The following is a 26,331-nucleotide window of genomic DNA, read 5'->3' on the forward strand; positions in this document are numbered from 1 at the left end:
CTCACGGCATCAAACATTAATCTTTTCTCTTTTTACCCTTACTTGACCGATTTCCTGCAGTTTGTCACCCTGGTTGTGTCCCTCTACTGGTTGAAGTCCCCACTATACAGCTTTTAAATGTCAGTACATGTGTGGAGCCCTGTTCTAGTGGTCTTTGAGGTCCAGCATATGATTTATTTAGAAGTTGTCAGCTACTTGTTATTCAAAGGCTGTGGCAGGCTAGTCGAGCCATTTTACCTTTAATATTGTTCCTGAGCTTGTGCCCTTTATGTGAAATGTTTGGTCCAGTTGTTTTCCAGTCTGGTTAAGTTGTAGCCCCGCTAACTACCTCCTCTTCTTGCTGGCAAGGTTAGAAGAGCACTTTGCTGAGCCATGGTGAACTGATCCCTAATCCAAGAGTAATTGGTGCAATATTCCCTTCGAAGGGTCTTTACTGTTTGAAAGCATGATGAATTCTACCATTTCAAAGTCACCAGGGGAAAGTCCAGGCTTATTACGCATGACAAGAGATCAGGGAGACAGCAACAGCCTTCACAGGGGAGGTGAGCCAGTGACACGTTAAGAGAGGCCAAATTGTACGGACCAGGAAGAGAAGAACTGAAGTGAAGGGAAATTCCCTCTATGGGACACAGATGGCAAAAAAGGTTATTACCCTCCCTTATGCTATCCAACCTAAAAAAAAAAAATGGAAAATTGTATCATACTGGAATTTTCCTTTCCTGGTGCCTATCCATGGCAGCATACAGGTGATAGAGCTCTGCCTTGACTCCTCCCTCAGGACCAGTAAATAGCTTAAGAGAAAGGCCTAGCCCCCTGTCCCATCATTCTCTGTAATATAGAATACCAAGGGTGGGAGCGTATGCTAGGCACCAGGAAAGGAAAATTACGGTGCCTCCATAGCAGCATACAGGTGATTAACAACTAGCTTAAACAGGTGGGATAATTCTGAAAAGAAGTATTTTAATTAGGTAAGGGCATAGCAGCTTGAATCGTCCTTCTCCGGAACTCCACAGCTGTGAGAGCCCCCGGATCAATATAGTAGTGCCTAAGGAACGTATAACGAGAAGACCAGGTAGCTGCCCTGCAAACTGTCTCCAAAGAAACAGTAGCCCTTGCTGCCCAAGAAGCTGAGACTGCCCTGGTTGAATGAGCATTCATCTGGAAAGGGGGGTCCATGTTTCTTGTTTTGTAGGCCTTCCAATTTAGCTTTACTACCCAAGAAGCCAGGGTCCTTCTGGTAGCTTCCTTGCCACTGTTTCTTTCTAAGGGGATAACGAATAATATTTCAGAGCTTCTGAATGATTTAGTGGCCTCTGAGTACTCTAGATGTGTCTAAGTCATGACAGGACTCTGCATCTGAGTCTATGAATACCGGTAAAGCCCAAGGTTCTAGTAGGTGACTCGGAGTTGTTACTTTAGGTGTGAAACCATGAGGAGGATGAAGCTCCACCCTGTCCAGGAAGAAGGTGATATGGTTATCACCTATCCCTAAGGTGTGGAGCTCTGAAATCCTTCTGCCGGATGTAATAACCAAGAAAATGGCTGACTGGATAGAACTTTGAGCACTAAGGACAGGTCCCATTTAGGGAAAGGGCATCTGACGGGAGGTCAGTTCTTCAACACCCCTCTGAGGAAAGTGACTACGAAATGGTCCTCTGCCCATCTTCTATTGGTTGCAGTGGATATTGCTGCTACCTGTACCTTGAGGGAGCTCAGGCCAAGCCCCAAATCAAGACATGTTTGAAGGAAACCCAGATTGGATGTGGAGGGGGAGACTGGGTCAAAATCATGTCCAGCAGCAAATGACAGGAACTTGTTCCTGATCTTTGAATATACTGCATTTGTTGTAGGTTTTCTGGCTTACAGCAAGGTAGCTATGACTCCTGGGGAGCAGCCCATGGACTCAAACCTTTGCCTCCTAATCTCTAAACTTGAAGCTCCAACCTCTGAAGATTCGGGTGGGTTAGTCCCTCCTGAGACAGCAGTTGAGGAAAAAGAGGAATTCTGATTGGAGGGTTCACACTGAGGCGCATGATTAGAGGAAAACAGTGGTAGGATTGCCAGCACCTGTACTGACTCTCTGAAGAGTCTCTGGAGGAGTTTTTTTTAAATATCCATGGACGAGAAGGGAAGGTATATGCTGTGCTGTGGAGAAATTCCAGGGGCATGACAAAGCATCCACCGCCTATGCTTGTGGGTGGGGAAGGCGAGAGAAGAATTTAGTTAACTTCACATTCTTCGGAGTGGCAAACATATCCACCTGAGGGGGATCCCAAAGGCTGGCAATCTGGTGGAAACGTGTGGTTGAAGGGCCCACTCGTTGTTGTCCAAAAAGTTCTCGACAACATGTCTGCCTTTGTGTTCAAACTGCCCAGGAAGTACACTTGAGGTCCAGAAGATTCTTCTCTCCCCATAGCATTATTGGTTTCACTTCCCTGAGGAGAGATCTGCTGCAAGTTCCGCCTTGCCTTAGCAGACACGCGACTGCTGCCCTGTTGTCTAGATGACTAGAACCCTCTGTCCCCAAACCTGAGGCGCCAAAGAAGGTAGTGCTAGGAATGCTGCTCTCATTTCTAGAACATTGGAAACAACCCCCCTGGTGGGGAAAGACCATTTTCCTTGCAGTCTGGTGTCTCCACAATGGGCTCCCCAGCCTTGCCCGCTTGCATCGGATGTAATTATGATCCATGAAAATGACCCCAGGTGACGAACATTGGAAAGATTCCTCAGATCTATCCACCAATGCAGGCTTCTGCGCATCATCCAGAGACAGATGAAGATATCAGTTTAGCACCCAGTGATTTTATTCTCAGACATCTGTAACTCCTCTCATTATATTCTTAAGGACATAAGGCAAATATGCAGCAATGAATACAGTACATTTACCTGCCAATAACTGCCACCATGGTAAGGAACTTAAAGATGGATTTCCTGCCTATCCAACTGCCAGACATAGCATTTAACCTCAGCTAAACTGACTATCATGTAAGCCTTGCCTATTGACAAGTTGCTAGGAAACCCTAAAACCTCTGTGTCCCAAGAGGATTGCAGGGGAGGTACCGATAGAATGTCTGCTGCTATGTAGACTATAGATTCAATAAAGCCTTCAGTTTAATAGGCTGTTACTAGATCCAGATAATAATGGACCATAATTATACACGTTAGTACCTTTAGAAAGCAGTTACAATACCTTTTGCACAGCTCTAACTTTATTAAAAGGAACTTTGATCAGTTGTTACGGGTCACTGATTTAGTTTTTCAAGTGCTGGAGAGATGGGTTGCAAGATGTCACCCACCCACTAAAAATATTGATGATAAGCTAAAATAGAAAATAATTAATACCAGTTTTGTTCTTAGTTGGAAAGCTTCTTCTAATCCACTTCTTTTACTTGTACTCCCTAAAATCTATATATATATAGAAAATACTTTTTTTTAATTAGGTTAGGATAGAATTGTTCACTTCCTGCAACAGCACAACAGAAAGTGAGATTCAATTTCCCCAAAGTAAGGGCAATTCCTTAAGCTAGGTACACACGGATAGAAGTTCTGCCCGTTTAGCAGGGATTAGGCGAATTTCAATCCGTGTTTTTCCTTCCCTGTCCTTCCCTGTTCTATCGGCTTCTGTCAAATGGACCTACTGGAAAATATTCTTTCATTAGCGGCTTTCAACCAGTGAGCTGCACTGATCAGTGTATTCTGACAGTGAGTCCCACTGTCAGAATACAATATCCCGGCAGAATGTCACCAGAACATCTGTTCCCATTGAAAGATGTCTCTCCACTTCTTGCTCAGATAGCACTCCTAAAATGTAGGATTTGTGGTGACACAAACCATGAAAAAAATTTGCAGTGGGTCTATCCCTTTCCCACAATACCCAAAACTAAAAAAACAAGTTTTGCCTTTATGTACACTTTGGTTTCTAGACACGTGGGACATGGTTGACTGGCAAATAATTGTTTTTTTAATATGCAAGCTCATAATTGGCCAAATATGAAAATTCATAAACTGGGACTGGGTAGAAAGTGAGCAGACACTCCTGGAAGTGACATTATCCTTTGAGAAACCATAAGGCCCCTTTCACACATACAGTCCGTTTGTCAGTTTTTCATCCATCCGTTGACGGATGGAAAACGGACATCAATTCATCTCTATGTAAAAACGGATGACAATGGATGATCATCCGTTAACATCCGTTTTCATCCGCTTCCGTCAATGTCCGTTTTTTGGAACGGATGAATGCCTTATTTTTCATCCGTCAGAAAAACGGATCGGATGAAAAACAAATGTAAACGGACAAACGAACCGTTTTTCATCTGTTTTTGCATTGGTAGTGGATGTAAAAAAAAAAAAAAACTGATGAAAAACGGATGAAAAAAAACGGATAAAAAAACGGATGAAAAACTGATACATTTTGAGGTGACTGAACTGATGAACTGAACAGACCATATGTGAAAGGGGCCTTAGAGTCCAATAAATTATACAACATTTTCACCAGCTTTTCCTTATCAAATAAGCAGTTACCTGGTACCCAAAGAAGTAATACCCATTGATCTGACCAAAATTGGAGGGATAGTCCTATGGTCATCTTGGACCTTTTGTGAGAAAATATCAGATCAGCAATACAAACTTGAAAGAGGGTATAACCTTTCTCCACTCTATTCAAACCAAATAATAAAGGTTTGCTTAGAGATGTATATAGGAAGCTGAAAAAGAGCTTTGTGTTGCTCAAAGTTTAGAGGGTTAGTCCAACTTTTTGCAAAACCTTCTGAACTTACCTCCTTGGATGATTATCTCTTACTGCCCACACAAGCTGATATAGAGGTCTGGGCATTTGCAATCTGTGCTCTTCTACACCCTTCTTTCTGCCTACTGAAATCAATGTATTTTCTTTTGTGCATTCAATTGCTTCCTTTGAAAATACCTCACAAGCCATGACACCATGTCATGGCAAGAAGTAAAAAAACACAACAATTACTGAGATAAGCTGGAATGAAGACATTAAAAGATCAGTCCAACGATAATACTTGGTTTTTTAATGTTGCTTCAAACAACTACAGAAGATTAAAGTGATAAGAATGTAAGCAAGAGAAACCTGCCTCTACACACCCCCTTGTTTTCTACTTATCCTAATTTTGGTTTAAAGCCTGGTACACACAATGAGATTATCAGACGAATGATCGTCCATTTGTTTTTTTGCACGCTAGTCTCCATATCGAAAATAAAGAGGTTATTAAAGTTACGAAAATTCTCGTATAACAGAAAAAAAATTCGGAAGTGGTGTAATGTATTATATTGTATTTTCGGATGAACACTGTACTGATAAAACAAAAATCGTATGATATGGTATCATGCATGAAATTTTTTTGTGTTTGTCCCTTGGGATAATTTCTGATTAAAGCTGTATACTAACAAACAATCAGATTATTGTATGATCACTACTAGGCTTAAGAGGTAGGATCCTAAATTTGACAAATAACTGTGGATAAATAGTTCAATAAGTAAAGTAAGTAAAAAGTAGGGCTCCCTGCCATCAGCACTCAATAGCTTAGTGGGAGTGATTACCTCATCCACCTTGAATGTTCTCAGTACAGATGCCCCCCCCCTCCCACTTCCAGCCTAACCCCTCAGTACAGACCCCCCAGTACAGGTGTCCCTTCAAGCCTAACCCCTTAGTACAGACCCCCCAGTACAGATGCCCCTTCCAGCCTAACCCCTTAGTAAAGACCCCCCAGTACAGATGTCCCTTCCAGCCTAACCCCTTAGTACAGACCCCCCAGTACAGATGTCCCTTCCAGCCTAACCCCTTAGTACAGACCCCCCAGTACAGATGCCCATTCCAGAATAACCCCTTAGTACAGACCCCGCAGTACAGATGCCCCTTCAAGCCTAACCCTTAGTACAGACCCCCCAGTACAGATGCCCCTTCCAGCCTAACCCCTTAGTAAAGACCCCCCAGTACAGATGTCCCTTCCAGCCTAACCCCTTAGTACAGACCCCCCCAGTACAGATGTCCCTTCCAGCCTAACCCCTTAGTACAGACCCCCCAGTACAGATGCCCATTCCAGCCTAACCCCTTAGTACAGACCCCGCAGTACAGATGCTCCTTCCAGCCTAACCCCTTAGTACAGACCCCCCAGTACAGATCCCCCCTCCAGCTTAACCCCTCAGTGCAGATCCCTCTCCATCCTAACTCCTCAGTACAGATCCCACGTATAGAACCTCCCTAGTACAACACCTCATTAGAGACCCCCCATTCAAGCCTAACCCCTCAGTACAGTCCCTCCCCCCAATGCAATCCCCCTTGCAGCAAAAAAACTAAGTAAAGACCCCCAGTACAGAAAATCCCCCAATAAAGACACCCCCAGCATAGACTCCCTGATACAGACCCCCCAATACATGCCTAATTCAACATGGGATGCTGTCTCTGAAGCCCATAAACACATCCATGCATCGCCAACTGTCCCTCCTTGTCCGGCCTTCACGCTGTGTGGGGAGGTTCTGAGGGTGCTGCCTGGGGAAGCGAGCATAGAAGCCAGACTTCTGTGTTTACAAGTGACAGAAGAGCGGTAACAGTGAATATGGCCAACCCGGGGCCTATATAAAAGGTAGGGGCCTGGAGCTGCAGCTCCAATAGCCCCTACATTAATCTGGCCCTGAGGAGGAGGACGAGGTAGCCAACACTGCTTCTTTTCACAAATTTTAAATGAGGGTACACCCCAAAAGAGTGAGAAAGAGCAAAAATGGAACAATGGGTGGGTAAGGTCGGTATCCATTGCTATTCTGCATAAGGTACGGAAAAGTCCCGTGGGATCCATGCCTGGTTCATTTTAATGAACGTGAGCTTGTCCACATTGTCTCTGGACAGGCGGCTGCGCTTGTCTGTTATAACGCCCCCAGCCGTGCTAAATACCCGTTCAGATAATACACTGGCTGCAGGGCACGCCAGCACCTCCAAGGCGTAAAGGGCAAGCTCATGGGCTCATGTGCCCAATTTGGAGACCCAGAAGTTGAAGGGGGCAGACCCGTCATTCACTACATGTAGGCGTGTGCACACATACTGCTCCACCATGTTGGTAAAATGCTGCCTCCTGCTAAGACGTTCCATCTGAGCTGCTGGTGCTGCTGTTTGTTGTGGCGTGCTGACAAAGCTTTTCCACATTTCGGCCATGCTAACCCTGCCTTCTGAGGTGCTGGCGGTGCCCTGGTTGCGTTGGCGACCTCCTCCTCCTCCTCCTCTGCCTTGTGCTTCCACTGTGGCCCCGCTGTCAGATGGGAATGCCAGCAGCATGGCGTCTACCAGCGTGCGCTTGTACTCGCGCATCTTGCGATCGCGCTCCAGTGAGTGAATTAAGGACGGTACGTTGTCCTTGTAACGGGGATCCAGCAGCGTGGCCACCCAGTAATCAGCACAAGTTAGAATGTGGGCAACTCGGCGGTCGTTGTGGAGACACTGCAGCATGTAATCGCTCATGTGTGCCAGGCTGCCCAGAGGCAACGAAAGGCTGTCCTCTGTGGGAGGTGTATGGTCCGTGTCCTCTGTATCCCCCCAGCCACGCACCAGTGATGGCCATGAGCTGGCCTGGGTGCCACCCTGCTGTGAACATGGTTCCATCTCCTCCTCCAGCTCCTCCTCCTCCTCATCCTCCTCATCCTCCAGAACTGTGCCCCTGCTGGACAATTGCGTCCCTGGCGTTTGCGTGTGCAGGAACCCACCCTCGGAGCCCCTTGCGAATGACTGCCCTGAAAGCCTTGGAAATGTTACCTCTTCATCCTCCTCCTCCTCCTCATCCTGTGCCACATCCTCTTCCATCATCGCCCGAATTGTTTTTTCAAGGAGGCATAGAAGTGGGATAGTTAAGCTGAGAACGGCGTCATTGCCACTGGCCATGTTGGTGGAGTACTCAAAACAGCGCAACAAGGCACACAGGTCTCGCATGGAGGCCCAGTTATTGGTGGTGAAGTGGTGCTGTTCCGCAGAGCGACTCACGCGTGCGTGCTGCAGCTGAAACTCCACTATGGCCTGCTGCTGCTCGCACAGTCTTTCCAGCATGTGCAAGGTGGAGTTCCACCTTGTGGGCACGTCACATATGAGGCGGTGAGCGGGAAGGCCGAAGTTACGCTGCAGCGCTGCCAGGCGAGCAGCAGCAGGGTGAGAACGCCGAAAGTGCGCACAAACGGCCCGCACTTTCTGCAGCAGCTCTGACATATCGGGGTAGTTTTTAAGGAACCTCTGCACCACCAAATTCAGCACATGCGCCAGGCAAGGGATGTGCGTCAAACCGGCTAGGCCCAGAGCTGCTATGAGATTTCGCCCGTTATCGCACACCACCAGGCCGGGCTTGAGGCTCGCTGGCAGCAACCACTCATTTGTCTGCTGTTCCATGCTCCTCCACAACTCCTGCGCGGTGTGTGGTTTGTCCCCCAAACAGGCAAGTTGTAAAACTGCCTGCTGTCGTTTACCCCTGGCCGTGCTGAAGTTGGTGGTGAAGGTGTTACGCTGTCCGGATGAGGAGGCGGTAGAGGATGAGGAAGCGGAGTAGGAGGAGTTAGGAACAGGAGGCAAACTGAAGCGCCCTGCAATCCTCGGTGGTGGAAGGACATGCGCCAAATTGCTATCCGCCTCAGGCCCATCCGCCACTGCATTTACCCAGTGTGCCGTTAGGGAGATATAACGCCCCTGACCGTGCTTACTGGTCCACGTATCCGTAGTTAGGTGGACCTTGGCACAGATGGCGTTGCGCAGTGCACACCTGATTTTTTCCCCCACTTGGTTGTGCAGGGAAGGGATGGCTTGCCTGGAAAAGTAGTGGCGGCTGGGCACGACGTACTGTGGGACAGCCACCGACATAAGGTTTTTAAAACTGTGCGTCTCCACCAGACGGAATGACAGCATTTCAAAGGCCAATAATTTTGAAATGCTGGCATTCAGGGCCAGGGATCGCGGGTGGGTAGGGGGGTACTTCCTCTTCCTCTCAAGTGTTTGGGAGATGGAAAGCTGAACGCTTCCACGGGACATTGTGGAGATGGTTGTTGGTGACCCAGGTGGTGGTGTTGCTGACAGATCGTCTGTTTGCGGGGTGGCAGGTGCCGGTATCACTACAGATGTGGCTGGAGCGGCCGAGACTGCAGCAGAAGAGGAAGCAGGATGAGCCAGAGACGTTTCTTGGTTTTGAAGGTGTGTACTCCACTGCAGCTCGTGCTTTGCACTTAGATGCCTGATCATGCAGGTTGTGCTCAGGTTGAGAAGGTTCATGCCTCGCTTCAAGCTCTGATTGCACAGGGTGCAAACCACTCGTGTCCTGTCATCAGCACATTTTCTAAAGAACTTCCACGCTAGAGAACTCCTTTGAGCTGACTTTGGTGCGCTCGTTCCCTTGCTGCGTTGGGCAGTAGCGGGCGTAGTGTCTAGGGCACGGCCGCTCCGCTTCTGCACCCTGCTCCCTCTTCTGCTGTGCTGGTGGCTCTGTGCGACCACCGCCTCTTCCTCCAAACTACTCAGTTCACCTGCATGACGTTCATTCCATGTGGGGTCGAGGACCTCATCGTCCTCCACATCATCTTCCACCCAGTCTTCACCCCTGCCCTCCTTGTCGGTCTCCACAATGCTGAACGCCGCAGCAGTTGGCACCTGCGTTTCGTCATCATCGGAGACGTGCTGCGATGATCCTTGCATGTACTCATCTTGAGAAATAAGTGGTTGGGCATCGCTGCACTCAATCTCTTCCACTTCTGGGGCAGGGCTAGGTGGATGGCCCTGGGAAACCCTGCTGACAGAGTCCTCAAAAAGAATAAGAGACTGCTGTATGGCTTGGGGCTCAGACTGCTGGCCTGATTTGCAAGGGGGTGAGGTGAAAGACGGTTGGACATTGGCTGCAGGTGCCAACTCTGACCTTTCTGCAGTAGACTGGGTGGGAGACAATGTGAAGGAACTGGAGGCACTGTCAGCAGCAAACCAATCTACTATCGCCTCAACTTGTTCTGGCCTCATCACTTCTAGGGGCGTTTGATGCCCTACCAAATACTGATGCAGGTTCTGTCGCCTACTCACACTTGAGGAAGGTGTTTCACTTGTGCGTGTAGCTGGCACAGATCGACCATGTCCTCTCCTTGCAACAGGAGCTCTACCAGCAGCACCACGACCCAGGCCACGGCCCTTATTTGACGGTCTCCTCATATTTCTGTAATTTAAGATCTTGCCCTAGAAAGGTTTTTATTGAATAGCGGAATAGAAAATATGATCCAAAAAAAGTGTATGTATATCACACGTACACAACCACACTAGGCCCCAATTACTATTGTTTGTACCCCTAAAAGGCTAGATGAGGAGTAGGGGGAGTATGGAACAGGCAGCACCCTCAAACCTTCAGAAGTATGAGATGAACCCCAACAACTTGGAAAGGTGGATCTCTCTCACACGTACCGACACAGACTATCCCGCAATTCAATTGATCCTCAAAGGTTTTTATTGAATAGCGGAATAGGAAATATGATCAAAAAAAGTGTATGTATCTCGCACGTACACAACCACACTAGGCCCCAATTACTATTGTTTGTACCCCTAAAAGGCTAGATGAGGAGTAGGGGGGGTATGGAACAGGCAGCACCCTCAAACCTTCAGAAGTATGAGATGAACCCCAACAACTTGGAAAGGTGGATCTCTCTCACACGTACCGACACAGACTATCCCGCAATTCAATTGATCCTCAAAGGTTTTTATTGAATAGCGGAATAGGAAATATGATCAAAAAAAGTGTATGTATCTCGCACGTACACAACCACACTAGGCCCCAATTACTATTGTTTGTACCCCTAAAAGGCTAGATGAGGAGTAGGGGGGGTATGGAACAGGCAGCACCCTCAAACCTTCAGAAGTATGAGATGAACCCCAACAACTTGGAAAGGTGGATCTCTCTCACACGTACCGACACAGACTATCCCGCAATTCAATTGATCCTCAAAGGTTTTTATTGAATAGCGGAATAGGAAATATGATCAAAAAAAGTGTATGTATCTCGCACGTACACAACCACACTAGGCCCCAATTACTATTGTTTGTACCCCTAAAAGGCTAGATGAGGAGTAGGGGGGGTATGGAACAGGCAGCACCCTCAAACCTTCAGAAGTATGAGATGAACCCCAACAACTTGGAAAGGTGGATCTCTCTCACACGTACCGACACAGACTATCCCGCAATTCAATTGATCCTCAAAGGTTTTTATTGAATAGCGGAATAGGAAATATGATCAAAAAAAGTGTATGTATCTCGCACGTACACAACCACACTAGGCCCCAATTACTATTGTTTGTACCCCTAAAAGGCTAGGAGTAGGGGGAGTATGGAACAGGCAGCACCCTCAAACCTTCAGAAGTATGAGATGAACCCCAACAACTTGGAAAGGTGGATCTCTCTCACACGTACCAACACAGACTATCCCCCAATTTAACTGATCCCCAAAGGTTTTTGATTAAATAGCGGAATAGAAAATATGATCCCAAAAAAGTGTATGTATATCACACGTACACAACCACACTAGGCCCCAATTACTATTGTTTGTACCCCTAAAAGGCTAGGAGTAGGGGGAGTATGGAACAGGCAGCACCCTCAAACCTTCAGAAGTATGAGATGAACCTCAACAACTTGGAAAGGTGGATCTCTCTCACACGTACCAACACAGACTATCCCCCAATTTAACTGATCCCCAAAGGTTTTTGATTAAATAGCGGAATAGAAAATATGATCCCAAAAAAGTGTATGTATATCACACGTACACAACCACACTAGGCCCCAATTACTATTGTTTGTACCCCTAAAAGGCTAGGAGTAGGGGGAGTATGGAACAGGCAGCACCCTCAAACCTTCAGAAGTATGAGATGAACCCCAACAACTTGGAAAGGTGGATCTCTCTCACACGTACCAACACAGACTATCCCCCAATTTAACTGATCCCCAAAGGTTTTTGATTAAATAGCGGAATAGAAAATATGATCCCAAAAAAGTGTATGTATATCACACGTACACAACCACACTAGGCCCCAATTACTATTGTTTGTACCCCTAAAAGGCTAGGAGTAGGGGGAGTATGGAACAGGCAGCACCCTCAAACCTTCAGAAGTATGAGATGAACCCCAACAACTTGGAAAGGTGGATCTCTCTCACACGTACCAACACAGACTATCCCCCAATTTAACTGATCCCCAAAGGTTTTTGATTAAATAGCGGAATAGAAAATATGATCCCAAAAAAGTGTATGTATATCACACGTACACAACCACACTAGGCCCCAATTACTATTGTTTGTACCCCTAAAAGGCTAGGAGTAGGGGGAGTATGGAACAGGCAGCACCCTCAAACCTTCAGAAGTATGAGATGAACCCCAACAACTTGGAAAGGTGGATCTCTCTCACACGTACCAACACAGACTATCCCCCAATTTAACTGATCCCCAAAGGTTTTTGATTAAATAGCGGAATAGAAAATATGATCCCAAAAAAGTGTATGTATATCACACGTACACAACCACACTAGGCCCCAATTACTATTGTTTGTACCCCTAAAAGGCTAGGAGTAGGGGGAGTATGGAACAGGCAGCACCCTCAAACCTTCAGAAGTATGAGATGAACCCCAACAACTTGGAAAGGTGGATCTCTCTCACACGTACCAACACAGACTATCCCCCAATTTAACTGATCCCCAAAGGTTTTTGATTAAATAGCGGAATAGAAAATATGATCCCAAAAAAGTGTATGTATATCACACGTACACAACCACACTAGGCCCCAATTACTATTGTTTGTACCCCTAAAAGGCTAGGAGTAGGGGGAGTATGGAACAGGCAGCACCCTCAAACCTTCAGAAGTATGAGATGAACCTCAACAACTTGGAAAGGTGGATCTCTCTCACACGTACCAACACAGACTATCCCCCAATTTAACTGATCCCCAAAGGTTTTTGATTAAATAGCGGAATAGAAAATATGATCCCAAAAAAGTGTATGTATATCACACGTACACAACCACACTAGGCCCCAATTACTATTGTTTGTACCCCTAAAAGGCTAGGAGTAGGGGGAGTATGGAACAGGCAGCACCCTCAAACCTTCAGAAGTATGAGATGAACCCCAACAACTTGGAAAGGTGGATCTCTCTCACACGTACCAACACAGACTATCCCCCAATTTAACTGATCCCCAAAGGTTTTTGATTAAATAGCGGAATAGAAAATATGATCCCAAAAAAGTGTATGTATATCACACGTACACAACCACACTAGGCCCCAATTACTATTGTTTGTACCCCTAAAAGGCTAGATGAGGAGTAGGGGGAGTATGGAACAGGCAGCACCCTCAAACCTTCAGTATGAGATTGTGTTCACTGTACCCCACAAAGATTGAGTTCACTGCACCCCACAATGATTGTGTTCACTGCACCCCACAAAGATTGTGTTCACTGCACCTCACAAAGATTGTGTTCACTGTACCCCCCAAAGATTGTGTTCACTGCACCCCACAAAGATTCTGTTCACTGTACCCCACAAAGATTGTGTTCACTGCACCCCAAAAAGATTGTGTTCACTGCACCCCAAAAAGGATGTTGTTCACTGCACCCCAAAAAGGATGTTGTTCACTCCACCCCAAAAAGATTGTGTTCACTGCACCCCACAAAGATTGTGTTCACTGCACCCCAAAAAGATTGTGTTCACTGCACCCCAAAAATGATTTTGTTCACTGCACCCCAAAAAGGATTTTGTTCACTGCACCCCAAAAAGGATGTTGTTCACTCCACCCCAAAAAGATTGTGTTCACTGCACCCCAAAAAGATTGTGTTCACTGCACCCCACAAAGGATTTTGTTCACTGCACCCCAAAAAGATTGTGTTCACTGCACCCCAAAAAGGATGTTGTTCACTGCACCCCAAAAAGGATTTTGTTCACTGCACCCCAAAAAGATTGTGTTCACTGCACCCCACAAAGGATTTTGTTCACTGCACCCCACAAAGATTGTGTTCACTGCACACCAAAAAGGATTGTGTTCACTGCACCCCAAAAAGATTTTGTTCACTGCACCCCAAAAAGATTGTGTTCACTGCAGCCCAAAAAGATTGTGTTCACTGCAGCCCAAAAAGATTGTGTTCACTGCAGCCCAAAAAGATTGTGTTCACTGCAGCCCAAAAAGATTGTGTTCACTGCAGCTCACACACAGAAAAATGGATGTGGATCACTGACACCTGCCTATCTCCAATCCCACACCACACAGCAATATCGATTGTAGTTTGTAGAACACAGTTTCCCTAAAATTCAGCAGACTCTGTCCCTAACAGGATTGAGAAGAGATCGTAGATCAGGATTGAGTGCAGACCCCACCCCCCACACAGCAATATCGATTGTAGTTTGTAGAAGACACTGACCCTATATAATTCAGCAGACTCTATCCCTAAAATGCCTACAACTCGCCCTGCCTAAACACTCCGACCTGTCCCTCAATTCTATCCGGACACAAATGGTTTTTTCCTGCCTATCTTTCCCTAATCAGCAGCCAGCACGTTGATGTGTGCTCTGTCCCTGAATCTAAGCAGCATAATGACGCCGCTGCGGCTGCCTCGAACTTATAAAGACTTGGTCACATGCTTCAGACGGCCAATCACAGCTACTGAGACATTTGCAGGCATGGCTGGGATGGCTTAAGGCACACCAGTTAAACGATTGTTGATTGGCTGTTGAAAGCCCGCCATGAAAAGAGCGCCAAAGCATGCAAAACCCGGAAATAAAACGACCGAACACGGATTTTTACCCGAACATACAGTAAAGTGTCCGTGTCCGTGTTCGGGTACAAAAAATCCAATTATTCGGTACGAACACGAATAATACAGTCCGTGTTCGCTCAACACTAATGAGGAATCATACTGGTATTTAGTGTAGACATGTCATCTGTGCTAAGGTTGAACAACTGCTTATAGGCAGGAAGTAATAAAATACAATTTAGTGAAGGAATATACATGATTTGTTATTACTGACATCTCTGGATTTTTGGCACTACTGGTGAACAGAATGGCTGGCTAGGTATAAGTGTTTGCTTCATTCATTCTGATCAGCTGCCACTGGTTTACAGTGACCCAGCCAGGTATAAATAAATATAATAAAAAAAATAAAAATAAAATTTTAATTTCTTGGTATAATTTAACCCTAACAATTAAAGTGACATTAAATGATATCCTCATTCTCCAAAAATAGTACATATGCATGCACTATTTAATGGTCCTGTAATCTATTTTTTTATTAAAGGGTAACTCCACTTTCTTGGGAAAAAAAATAGCATATAAAGAAAAAAACAATTGAACGTATACTATTTCCACACAAATCATATTGTGATTGAATGTTATTAACCACTTTACCACTAGAGGATTTTGCTGTCTTACGTCTGGGCCACTTTTTGCGATTCGGCGCTGTGCAACTTTACTTGACAATTGCGCGGTCGTGCAACGCCATACCCAAACGAAATTTACGTCCTTTTTTCCCACAAACAGAGCTTTCTTTTGGTGGTATTTGATCACCTGTGCGATTTTTACTTTTTGCGCTATAAACAAAAAAAGAGCCTAAATTTTGAAAAAACAACAATATTTTTCACATTTTTTTATATGAAATTCCCCCCAAAAAAATGTAAAAATCAAAATTTTTTAAACTTTTTGGCCAATTTGTTTTCTGCTACCTATGTTTGGTAAAAAAAATTCACAATAAGCGTGTTTTGATTGGTTTGCGCAAAAGTTATTGCGTTTACTAACAAAGGGAAAGATTTCTGTCATTTTTGGTGTTTTTTTTTTTAACGCGTAATGGCGGCGATCTGCGATTTTTTTTTGCGGGACTGCGACATTGTGGCGGACAGATCGGACCCTTGACTGACATTTTTGACACTTTTGGGGGTACCAGTGACATTACTACAGTAATCAGTGCTATATATATGGACTGTTACTGTAAAAATGACACTGGCAGGGAAGGGGTTAATTTATTGGAGAGGGAGGGGTTAATGTATGCCTGGTGCTTACTGACGTGTGTGGGGGGAGGTGACTGTGTGACACAAGGACAGATCCAGGGTTCAGCTATGCTGAACCCTGCAATCTGACCCTGCCTGTCACTTGGGAGATCCGCCCGCTTGTGTTTACACAAGCAGGCGGATCTCCACACTAGATCCCCGACGATCGGGGAAGAGCAGCGGCGATCGCCGCTGCTCCTCCCCTGGCCCGACTCCCGCTGTGACTGAATACAGCGGGAGCGAGCCTCCGGCGGCGCGCGCGCGCCGCCGAGAAAGGGGAGTGTCTGACGACCTGCAACAAAAGTGTCATTTTTGATGAGATACTCCCAATAGGAACACGTCTAAAGGGATGCAGGCCCAGCAAATTTCCTCATTAGAGCCCTGCAGCTGCCACAGCTGATAGATAATTATGAAACCACTCCTATTTGACCCACTCAGCACAGAGGAACAAACAATGATTTCTTCAGAATAACAAAGTTTGTTAAAATCCTTGTAATGTACATAGATCACCCAGAGGGGAATGTTTTTTTTTTTCCCAATAAAAGTGGAGTTACACTTTTAACAATTACTGTGTTTTTCTGCCTCTTTGTAACATCCTATGTGAACACCCGAACATTTCCCTTTCCTCCTCACCTCTATTTATTTGGGGTGAACACTGAATGTTAGTTCCGGTCAAATACTGTACACCACTCAATGCACACTACAAAAATAATTGTCCACAATCCCCAGTCTATAGTCAGTCTCTGGAGCAATCAAGAGAGTGCAGCTATGTTCCTACAGTGGGGCAATGTAGCCACTGGCTAACAGGAAGTTGTTTTACAGCAGCAAAAAAAAAAAAAAAAAAATAGAATTTGGAGAGCAATAGAAGGAACTTTTATGAGTTATGATCGCATACTTGAATAGAATTATTTTGTTTAGTGTCACTTTAACCTATCTTATTTGTTCCCATTTGGTCTGTTTAATATACCATTGAAAGTGATTTATTATAGCCTATGTAACGTTTTGGGGGCAATTCAACTCAAGTGGTGCATGCGATTTGAAGAAGTAGTGCCAGTCCAGGCTGCATTTTTAAGGGCACGGCAACCCACGTTTATTTAAAGGCATAAAGAAAAGTTCACAAAACAGCAATTTTCCCTCGCAGGGGTTCTACCATTACTGTATATGGTTAGTTCAGCCTCCTGGCTTACTCACATGCCACACGGCTACTTCAGGCCTCACACCTAGGCCCAAGGTCTGATCCTCATACCAACACAAGTATCCTTTGTCAAGCTCCCTTGTATCTTTCTTGGGATCAGCTTCATACTGCGCTGTTGCAGACTACATCTGCCTCCTGCAGACCTGCACGCTCTGGCTGCCAACTGCGGCCCCTCTTTCTCAGGGATGGTGGGTGCCCTCCTGACTCCCATATACAGACCTCATGTCTGTCCAGGTGCAGCTGTCTCCAACTGGGAGCTTTCATTGCCAACCCTGGAGATAACATGAACCCAGCCCACAGGTGTACAATCAGCAGGCCTGTCTAAAGCCCCTTTCGCACACTCCGTCCGTCGGACGGACTCCGTTTTTCTCAGCGGGGGATCGATTCGCCGATCCCCCGCTGAGCAGGAGGATGACAGCTGTGTCTCCGCACTGGTGTGCGGAGACACAGCTGTCAGTTCCCCATGCATCTCTATGGGGGAAATTGGATAGGAACGGACCGTCAGTCCGTTCTCATCCGATCCCATCCGATCCGATCTGCTGGATGGATGGAAAATAGGGTTTCCATCCGTCCAGATTTGACGGATCGGATGTCAGCAGACATGTCTCTGCTGACATCCGATGCTCCATAGGGATGCATGGGGGGACCGTTCAGATCCGCTAAAAAAACGGACAGGCGGATCTGAACGGTCCGCCTGTGTGAAAGAGCCCTTAATCAAAGCCAGGTGTAGATTGCTAACACACACCGTGACCCGGGGTCGCCTCTCTACACCTAATATTAAATACCTGTTAATCCTGCCAGAGATCTAGGTGTATATAAACTATAAGGGTCCATTCACACCAGGTATTGTGGGACTGTGTTGAGTGTCTGCTCCAGCGCAGCCTCACTGCACCCTCACTGCACCCCTACCACACCCTCACTGCACCCTCACTGCACCCCTACCACACCCTCACTGCACCCTCGCTGCACCCCTACCGCAAGACAAGGCAAGTTGCCTTGTGTCCAATGTGGCCAGTTCACACCTCTGCGTGGCGGTGTTATGCAGATGCTGTATGAAAGCTGGCCATACTTTTTTTCCAGCACAGTACAGTCACCAGGTGCCGCCCAAAATAACTTAATGAAATGTCAGAAGTTTTTTAAAAAAGAAATTGAACAGTGCGATGCACCAATGCTGGCCAATTGGCACTGCATTGATCACACCACACACCAGCCACTGTGTTCTAATGCAGTAGCTGATGTGACTGAGCCATAACAAGGAACTTCTCTTATATGCTCCTTTTTGGTTTGTCCTGACAGTTGTATTTGATGTTTTTCAACAGAAAGGGAAACTGTTTTTTGAAGTTGTTCTTTTAATAGTCCTAGTGGTTATTAATACTGCCAAGAGAAAGCTCTTTGTGTCTAAAGATAAATGGCATATAATTAATTTAGGGAACAGTGTTTCATGACTAAGTAATTGTTAGTAAAACTATCACAGCACTGAAAACTGAAAATGGCCAGGAAGATAGGAGGGTGTAACATGATGGTATTGAGGTGGGTAAACATACTTTTGAAATGGTTTCTGTTCAATAAGTGCAAAAATACCTATGGATCCCGCCAGAAATCTAGTGAACTCATAACTTCCTATGCTTACTGCCTCTTCTGACTGTTATTCAGTTAGAATTGTGTCTTGTTGTTTTTGTGGATTACAGAACACTGTTCTGTAGTCCTAACTGACTTCCAATGCTGCTCAATACAGTATGATGAGTGAGGATATTCATCTTAGGACAGGAAGTGTGTTATTGGTAGGATCACCAGTAAAACTAAAGGAATAAAAGCAAGAAAAAAAAGAACACATCTAAGGGCTAGTAAGATGCAATATAGAAAAACTTTTTGTACTTGGGTTTAGGTATGTAAACCCTAACAATAAAACGCTCCTATTTTCTCTCATTTGGTCCCATAAATCTACCATCGAATACTTTTTATTACTACATACTGTATAGCACAGGTGTCAAACTGGCGGCTCTCCAGCTGTTGCAGAACTACAAGTCCCATGATGCTTTGCAGTTACAAGTATGACTCTCATAGGCAGAGGCATGATGGGACTTGTAGCTCTGCAACACCTAGAGGGCCGCAAGTTTGACACCCCTGCTGTATATATATATTTGATAACAGAGGGGAGGTGTTCTGTAGTCCTAACACATGTCCTGTTCTAGAAAGGCACTGATGCTTCCTCATAGATACAGTACAGTGAGTGAGCATATTCACCTTAGGCCAGGAAGTATGTTACTGGCAGGGTCACCAGCATATATAAGGGAAAAAATGAAAAACCAGATCCACATGGGATCCTAGCTCTTCTGCTGTCTAAGGTGAAAATGCCTCCCAAGCCCAAAAGAAAAAAAAAATACACCTCAATATACAAAAAAGCTTAAATACAAAAGGTAAAAAATTAAACAGCCAAGGAAAGAAGGGGAAGAGGGAGTTAATTAGAGGAAAACAAAAATCAATTAAAGGTTAAATTAGAAAGAATTTTATTTTGAAAAAATGTTTTGTATTAATTGTAAGGTTGCTGGAATAGATAGTATGTGCAAATCACATCTTTGTTGTTCACATAAAACCACTAAATAAGATACATTCTAACAAGATTGTTACAATGTATTTTTGAATATAATGCTGCAGGCATGCATAGATCATTTTCACAGAGTGAAAAGGGGGTGAGACTACCCTGACCACATCTAAGGACTGTTAGGCTGCAGCATTGAAAATGTTCTGTTATATCCAACATAAAAGTCATTAGGATATTTACCATATGTAAAGGTTAAAACTCAGCCTGTGACTCAACACGGCTCTATCAGGTTTCTTCTCCACCAGCTGACAAGTCTGAAATTTGTCATGAACAAGTCTGAGAGCATATTTAGACTGGCCATAGGTGAGTCATTTTTCTTGTTTAGTCAGTGGGTTGATTCCCCCATCCACATCAAATTCCTCCCCGCTGAGCTATTGTGTTCTGACAACGGGGAGACTTCTCCACCATCAGAATACACTAATCAGATTTGCAGGCTGTAGCCGACAGTGTGGATCAAGTAGGGGAAATCCGACAGGAGAGTTGTACAGAAGTCAATCAGAAGATTGGCGTCTGTTTAACCACCTTGCTCATACATGTAGCAAAATCAGAATTTCAATCTATGTATGGCTAAGCAAAAATTCTCACCAAACTAAGATTCTCACCCCTCCCCAAATTCCTCCAGCTAGCACGACCCCCCCCCCCAAAATCACTATTCTTAGCACAAATCCTCTACCCCCTGGGTGTCCAACCTGCGGCCTTCCAGCTGTTGCGAAACTACAAGTCCCATCATGCCTCTGTCTTTGGGAGTCATGCTTGCAACTGTCAGCCTTGCAATGCCTCATGGGATTTTCTTTGCAATGCTCATGGGTCCTGTAGTTCTGCAACAGCTGGAGGGCCACTGGTTGGACACCCATGCTCTACCCCTTTACTGTTTCCCTGTGAGCACAAATCCTCCCTCCTGCCTCCAAAATCCTCTATCATAGCACAAATCCCCCAAAATTTCCCCTCCTCGCATGGATCCCCTCAACCCCCCTCCTAGCACTCATCCTCGCCCCCAGCACAATCACCCCCCCCCCCCAAATTACCTCCAGTAACACAAATCCCCAATCCTACATTCCTTCACACATTCTTTGCTGCCAGGACAGGAGCGAGGAGATTAGGGATAATAAGCAAACACTGCACAGTCCGAATCTGACAGTTCTGATCCAATAGCGCTACGGTGGCAGGGGGAGGAGCTGGAGGGGAGAGAAAGCACAGCCTGCATCTCCTCTCAGCTGTCTCCTCCACTTCGGATTTGGTATGTCACGTCCAGCACTAAGCTGATAGGAGTAGTGAGATGCTGTTGTCACTATTCCTATCAGCTTGCAGTGTTCGGAACTTGGCTTATGGCGCCCCTACCCTTGCATGATACCACGACGCCCAAAGCAGCCGTCCCTCCTGCCCACCCCTTGTGCCAGCCCTGCTTAAACAGATCAGCCTGTTTGTACAACCTCTTACTTTGTGACTTGCCACAGTCTGGGGAGACTAAAAACATACTTCATCCTGCCTACAGTAGACTAATGACAATGTCTTGTGTAAACACAGTCACTAGATTGGGGATCAAGAGCTGTTTTTATTGAAAGCAGATTTTCTGAAAATTGTTACTGCTATATGTGATATGCTGAGAATATATGCAAGCAGATTTGTTAAAGTACTGAAAAGTCCACTTTACCACTCCTGGACCAGAAGGTTTTTCCCCCTTAGAGACCAGGCCATTTTTTGCAATTTTGCAGTACGTTACTTTAACTGACGCTGTACCTAAATAAAATTGATGTCCTTGTTTTCCACACAAATAGAGCTTTCTTTTGGTAGTATTTGATTACCTCTGCAATTTAGATTTTTTGTGCTATAAACAAAAAAAGAGTGACAATTCTGAAGAAAACAAAAAAACAATTTTTCTTTCTTCTATATAACAGTCCCCAAAAAAAAAAAAAAAAAAATCACATTTTTTCATAATTTTAGGTAAAAAAAAATGTATATTGATTGGTTTGCGGAAAAAGTTATCACGTCTACAAACCAGGGGAAACATTCATGTCATTTTTATTTATTTATTCATTACTAGCAATGGCGGCGATCTGCGATTTTTAGTGGGACTGCGACATTGCGGGGACAGATCGGACCCCCTAACTGATATTTTTGACACTTTTGGGGGGACCAGTGACATTAATACAGTAATCGGTGCTAAAAATCTGCACTTGTTACTGTACTAATGACACTGGCAGGGAAGGGGTTAACACCAGGGGCAATCAAAGGATTAAATGTGTCCCTAGGGGTGCTTTCTAACTGTAAAACAAAACAAGCTACCAAGAGTGTGCCATAATCCGGAAAAGCAAACAAGAAAATTTGACAGTTGGAGCACCAACTGAACGCAAGGTGGGCTTTATGGGTTTCAAATCATCCTATACATATATATTCTTGTTCTTTTTATATATGTATAGGATGATTTGACCCCCCCCCCCCCCCCCCGGAACCAGTTTTCACTGTATATCAATACATTTTTTTCTTTTATATTTTTTTGTTCTAGTCTATCTTGTGATGTGCCCACAAGTCCACCTTGTGTTCAGTTGGTGCTCCAACTGTCAAATTTTCTTGTTTGCTTTTTAACTGTGTGGGGGATGTGCTTGCATCATGAACACAGAGACCTGTGGTCCTAAATAAGAGGAGCCCTGTGTTTATCAATGACAGAACAGTGGTCTGCATTCTGTCTCCACGGGGAGCGACCGTGGGTGCCGGACCTGCTGATTAGCTTCCCCTTTGGCGAATGGTCAGGCGCACCCCCACTAGCAGTCCCAAAAGTGAGGTACAGGTACCTCGTTTTGCGGGACAGAGCTGACCTGCTGCAGTGAAACAGTAAACTGAAAATGGCATGGGTAGTGAACTCATGTGTCATGTTGAGCCCAAAAGTTTAAAGTATAACTACTTTTGGATAGAATAGAGAGGGATTAGAACCCCTGTCAGGTTTTTATTGCTATCCGTGCCCCTGTTAGGGAGAGCAGTGGACGGTGTCAGTTTAAGCAGTGGACGGTGTCAGTCAGGCAGAGATTGGTGTTAGTAGGTCAGTGGATGGTATCAGTAGTTTTTATTTTTGATATTTTTTTTTATTATTTTATTGTTTCCTATTTTTTTTTTACACATTTTTTTTAGGGGCCCCATTAGCGGGCTTTGCTGAAATTTTAGGGGTTTACACCGGGGGAATCTGTGCCACACAGGGTGATTAGGGTGTCCATAGAGCAGTGGACGGTGTCAGTAGGGCAGAGATTGGTGTCAGTATTTTTTATTTTTACTATTTTATTTTTTTTATTTTATTGTTTTATTTGATTTTTTTTTTAGAATTTTTTTGGGGTTCAGTTAGGGGGCTTTGCTGAAATATCAGGAGTTTACACAGGGGGAGTCTGTGCCACACAGGGTGATTAGGTATCTGTAGAGGAGTGGACGGTGTCAGTAGGGCAGAGAAAAATGTCAGTAGTTGTTATTTTTACTATTTTATTTTTTATTTTATTGTTCTATTTGATTTTTTTTTACAAATCTTTTAGGAGCCCAGTTATGGGGCTTTGCTGAAATATCAGAGGGACTTTGTGCCACATAGGATGATTAGGATGTCTGTAGAGCAGTGGACGGTGTCAGTAGGGCAAGAGATTGTTGTCAGTAGGGGAGAGAATGGTGTCAGTAGTTTTTATTTTTACTATTTTATTTTTTATTATTTTATTGTTTTATTACAAAGTTTTTCGGAGCCCCATTAGGGGGCTTAATATCAGGGGTTTACACAGGGGGGATCTTCGCCACACAGGGTGATTAGGGTGTCAGTAGGGCAGAAATTGGTGTCAGTAAGGCAGAAATTGGTGTCAGTAGGGCAGAGGATGGTGTCAGTAGTTTTTATTTTTGCTATTTTATTTTTTATTATTGTTTTATTAATTTATTTATGACACATTTTATTTTTTAAGCCATGTTAGCAGGGCTTTGCTGAAATATCAGGGGTGTACACAGGGGGAATCTGTGCCACATAGGGTGATTAGGCTGTGCTCAAGCCTATGTCCATTACACAATGTGATGGTAATCTGATAGAACACTCTCACTTTGCAGGAATTTCCTCTCACTTCCTGTTTTGGCTATGGTACAGGAAGTGAAGGGAAATCTCCCCAATAAGAAACACCTGAATGGGGTGAAAACCCTCTCTTACTCGATCCAAAATGAAATTAAATCGGAGTTCCACCCATATTTTCAAGTTGCTTTTACTTACATGACCATCCGCAGTGCAGCCCTAAATGGATATTCATTTTTTTTTTTTTAATTATGGGCAGCACAGTGGTGTAGTGGTTAGCACTTTCACCTAGCAGCAAGAGGGTCGCTGATTCGAATCCCAACCACGACACTACCTGCCTGGAGTTTGCATGTTCTCCCTGTGCCTGCGTGGGATTCCTCCGGGTACTCCGGTTTCCTCCCGCACCTCAAAGACATGCTGGTAGGTTAATTGGATCCTGTATAAAATTGGCCCTACTATGTATGTATGAATGTGAGTTAGGGACCTTAGATTGTACGCTCCTTGAGGGCAGGGACTGATGTGAATGTGCAATGTATATGTAAAGCGCTGCGTAAATTGACAGCGCTATATGAGAACCTGAAATAAATAAATAAATTATGTCCAAATAACCTTTATTTTAAATGTATCAGCGACACTTCCGGTCCCGTCTACCTAGGCGTTGTCGACTTTAGGCGATTCCCTTGGACTCCTGGGATATCGGCGTCATCGATCCCAGAAGTCCAAGGGAATCGCCTGATTCTCTTTTGGTTGCCACAACAACGGGGCGGGGACTTTATCTGACGCCGTCGCCATCGCTATGTCAACCTGCAATCATGCACTGCAGGCGCGAGATCAGGGGGTGCATGCTGGGTATCCAGCTGCACTCAGTCCAGGAAATAGACACGAGCGGGCTTCAGATGCCCAGAACTGCGATGGCCCCTGCCTGCTTCCGAGATCAGGTCATTTTTTGCAGATTAAAAAAAAAAAAAAACACACATAGTTACATTTGCAACAGTATCCGGATAATAATGTACAATCTGTGCCAACCATGGGGGTGCCTTTAGATAAAAACTGATTATGGTGACTGGAGCTCCTCTTTAAGTTTTGCCTATACTGTAGGACGGTCTTTGGTGTGATTCTTCCGGTTGCCTCTAGATGGCTCCATGCTCCTCTCAGAGTGTGACGGTAGTTCCCCGAGTGTCCGCTGTGTGTGCCCGCCCACACTCCAGACTGCCAGGTGTACTATCCTATCGCTCGGCTGGGTGTCCCCTTCCCTCTGCTCTGACAGGGCGGAGACAGGAGCCGGAAGTCGGATCCATAGGCACCGGACAGACCGGCGGGCACCGGGCACACAGCTGGAGGATTGGTCGCCATGTCCGGGTATATCCCGGGGCAGCTCCCGGTGGATCGGAACCAGGAGAACGAATTCGTGCGGGCGTATGAGGGAGTGCTGGAGAGATACAAAGGTACACATCCTGCTGAGCCTGGCAGGATTCCCTCTATGATGCTGCTGTGTTCATGAGGAGGAGGCTGAGGGCAGTGACAGGGCCATGCCAGGGACTGGGATGTCATAGGATAACACTGGCAAGGAGCAGTCCTGGGTGGGACACTGCAAAGTCCTACTTCTCACAGTTCATACTGAGCTCTGACAGCACTCATACACTACTACTGTGTGAGAGGACAGCCTTCTGCTGCTATACAATGCACACCATACACTGTCTCATACAACCTGATCTCATTTTACAGCCTGACCATACACTATACAATCTCATCTAAGAACACCATACACTGTCTCATACAACCTGATCTCATTTTACAGGCTCTCCATACACTGTACAATCTCATTTAGGAACTCCATACACTATTTCCTTCAACCAGATCTAATTTTACAGCCTGCCCATACATACAAAGTACAATCTCATTTAGGAACACCATACACTGTCTCATACAACCTGATCTCATTTTACAGCCTGACCATACACTGTACAATCTCATTTAGGAACACCATGCACTATCTCCTTCAACCTGATCTCATTTTACAGCCTGACCATCCACTGTACAATCTTATTGTATAATCTCATTTTACAGCCTGACTATACAATCTCATCCAAGACCACCATGCACATTACAATCTGACAGCACAATCAACTTTACATTTCCCAAAACCATATAATCTATCCAGTCAATCTGTGTCCACTCAGGCAGACCCTTGCACTGCATACTAGTTGGAAGATTGAAACGTGTGTGGTGAGCTTTAGATCTACCAAAATGATGTATTCTGAGGGCAAACCTAAACAATCCATTCAGTTGGTATCCAATCAGGCAACTTCTTGTACTACATAGATGATTGGAGATCTAAGGCCCCTTTCACACAGGGTAGACTGTGTTCTGATTAACAGGGGATCCACTCATACATCCCCAGCTGATCAGAGTGGGGGGGGGGGGGGGGGGGCGATGACGGGTCTGGGTCTGCTCAGTTTTTGCTGGGCAGAGCCCGCATTGATATATGGACTGG

General features: G+C 45.2%; 1 protein-coding gene across 5 annotated transcripts in view; it reads left to right on the forward strand.

Annotated features, from left to right (window-relative positions):
- Nucleotides 1-26,331, forward strand: part of MACF1 (microtubule actin crosslinking factor 1) — a 483,848-nt gene that overhangs the window by 76,199 nt on the left and 381,318 nt on the right. For 2 of the 5 annotated variants that reach the window (XM_082247547.1, XM_082247538.1), the window contains exon 1: nucleotides 25,099-25,282. The exons of the other annotated variants lie outside the window; for them this stretch is intronic. In XM_082247547.1, the coding sequence (XP_082103673.1) occupies nucleotides 25,189-25,282 (94 nt within the window). In that variant the 5' untranslated portion in view covers nucleotides 25,099-25,188. Of the gene's footprint in view, nucleotides 1-25,098; nucleotides 25,283-26,331 lie in introns of those variants that run through there. 5 annotated transcript variants of the gene reach the window in all.

The sequence above is a fragment of the Pelophylax lessonae genome, assembly GCF_965119305.1.
Source record: "Pelophylax lessonae genome assembly, chromosome: 2".
In the NCBI taxonomy this organism is placed as follows: Eukaryota; Metazoa; Chordata; class Amphibia; order Anura; family Ranidae; genus Pelophylax; species Pelophylax lessonae.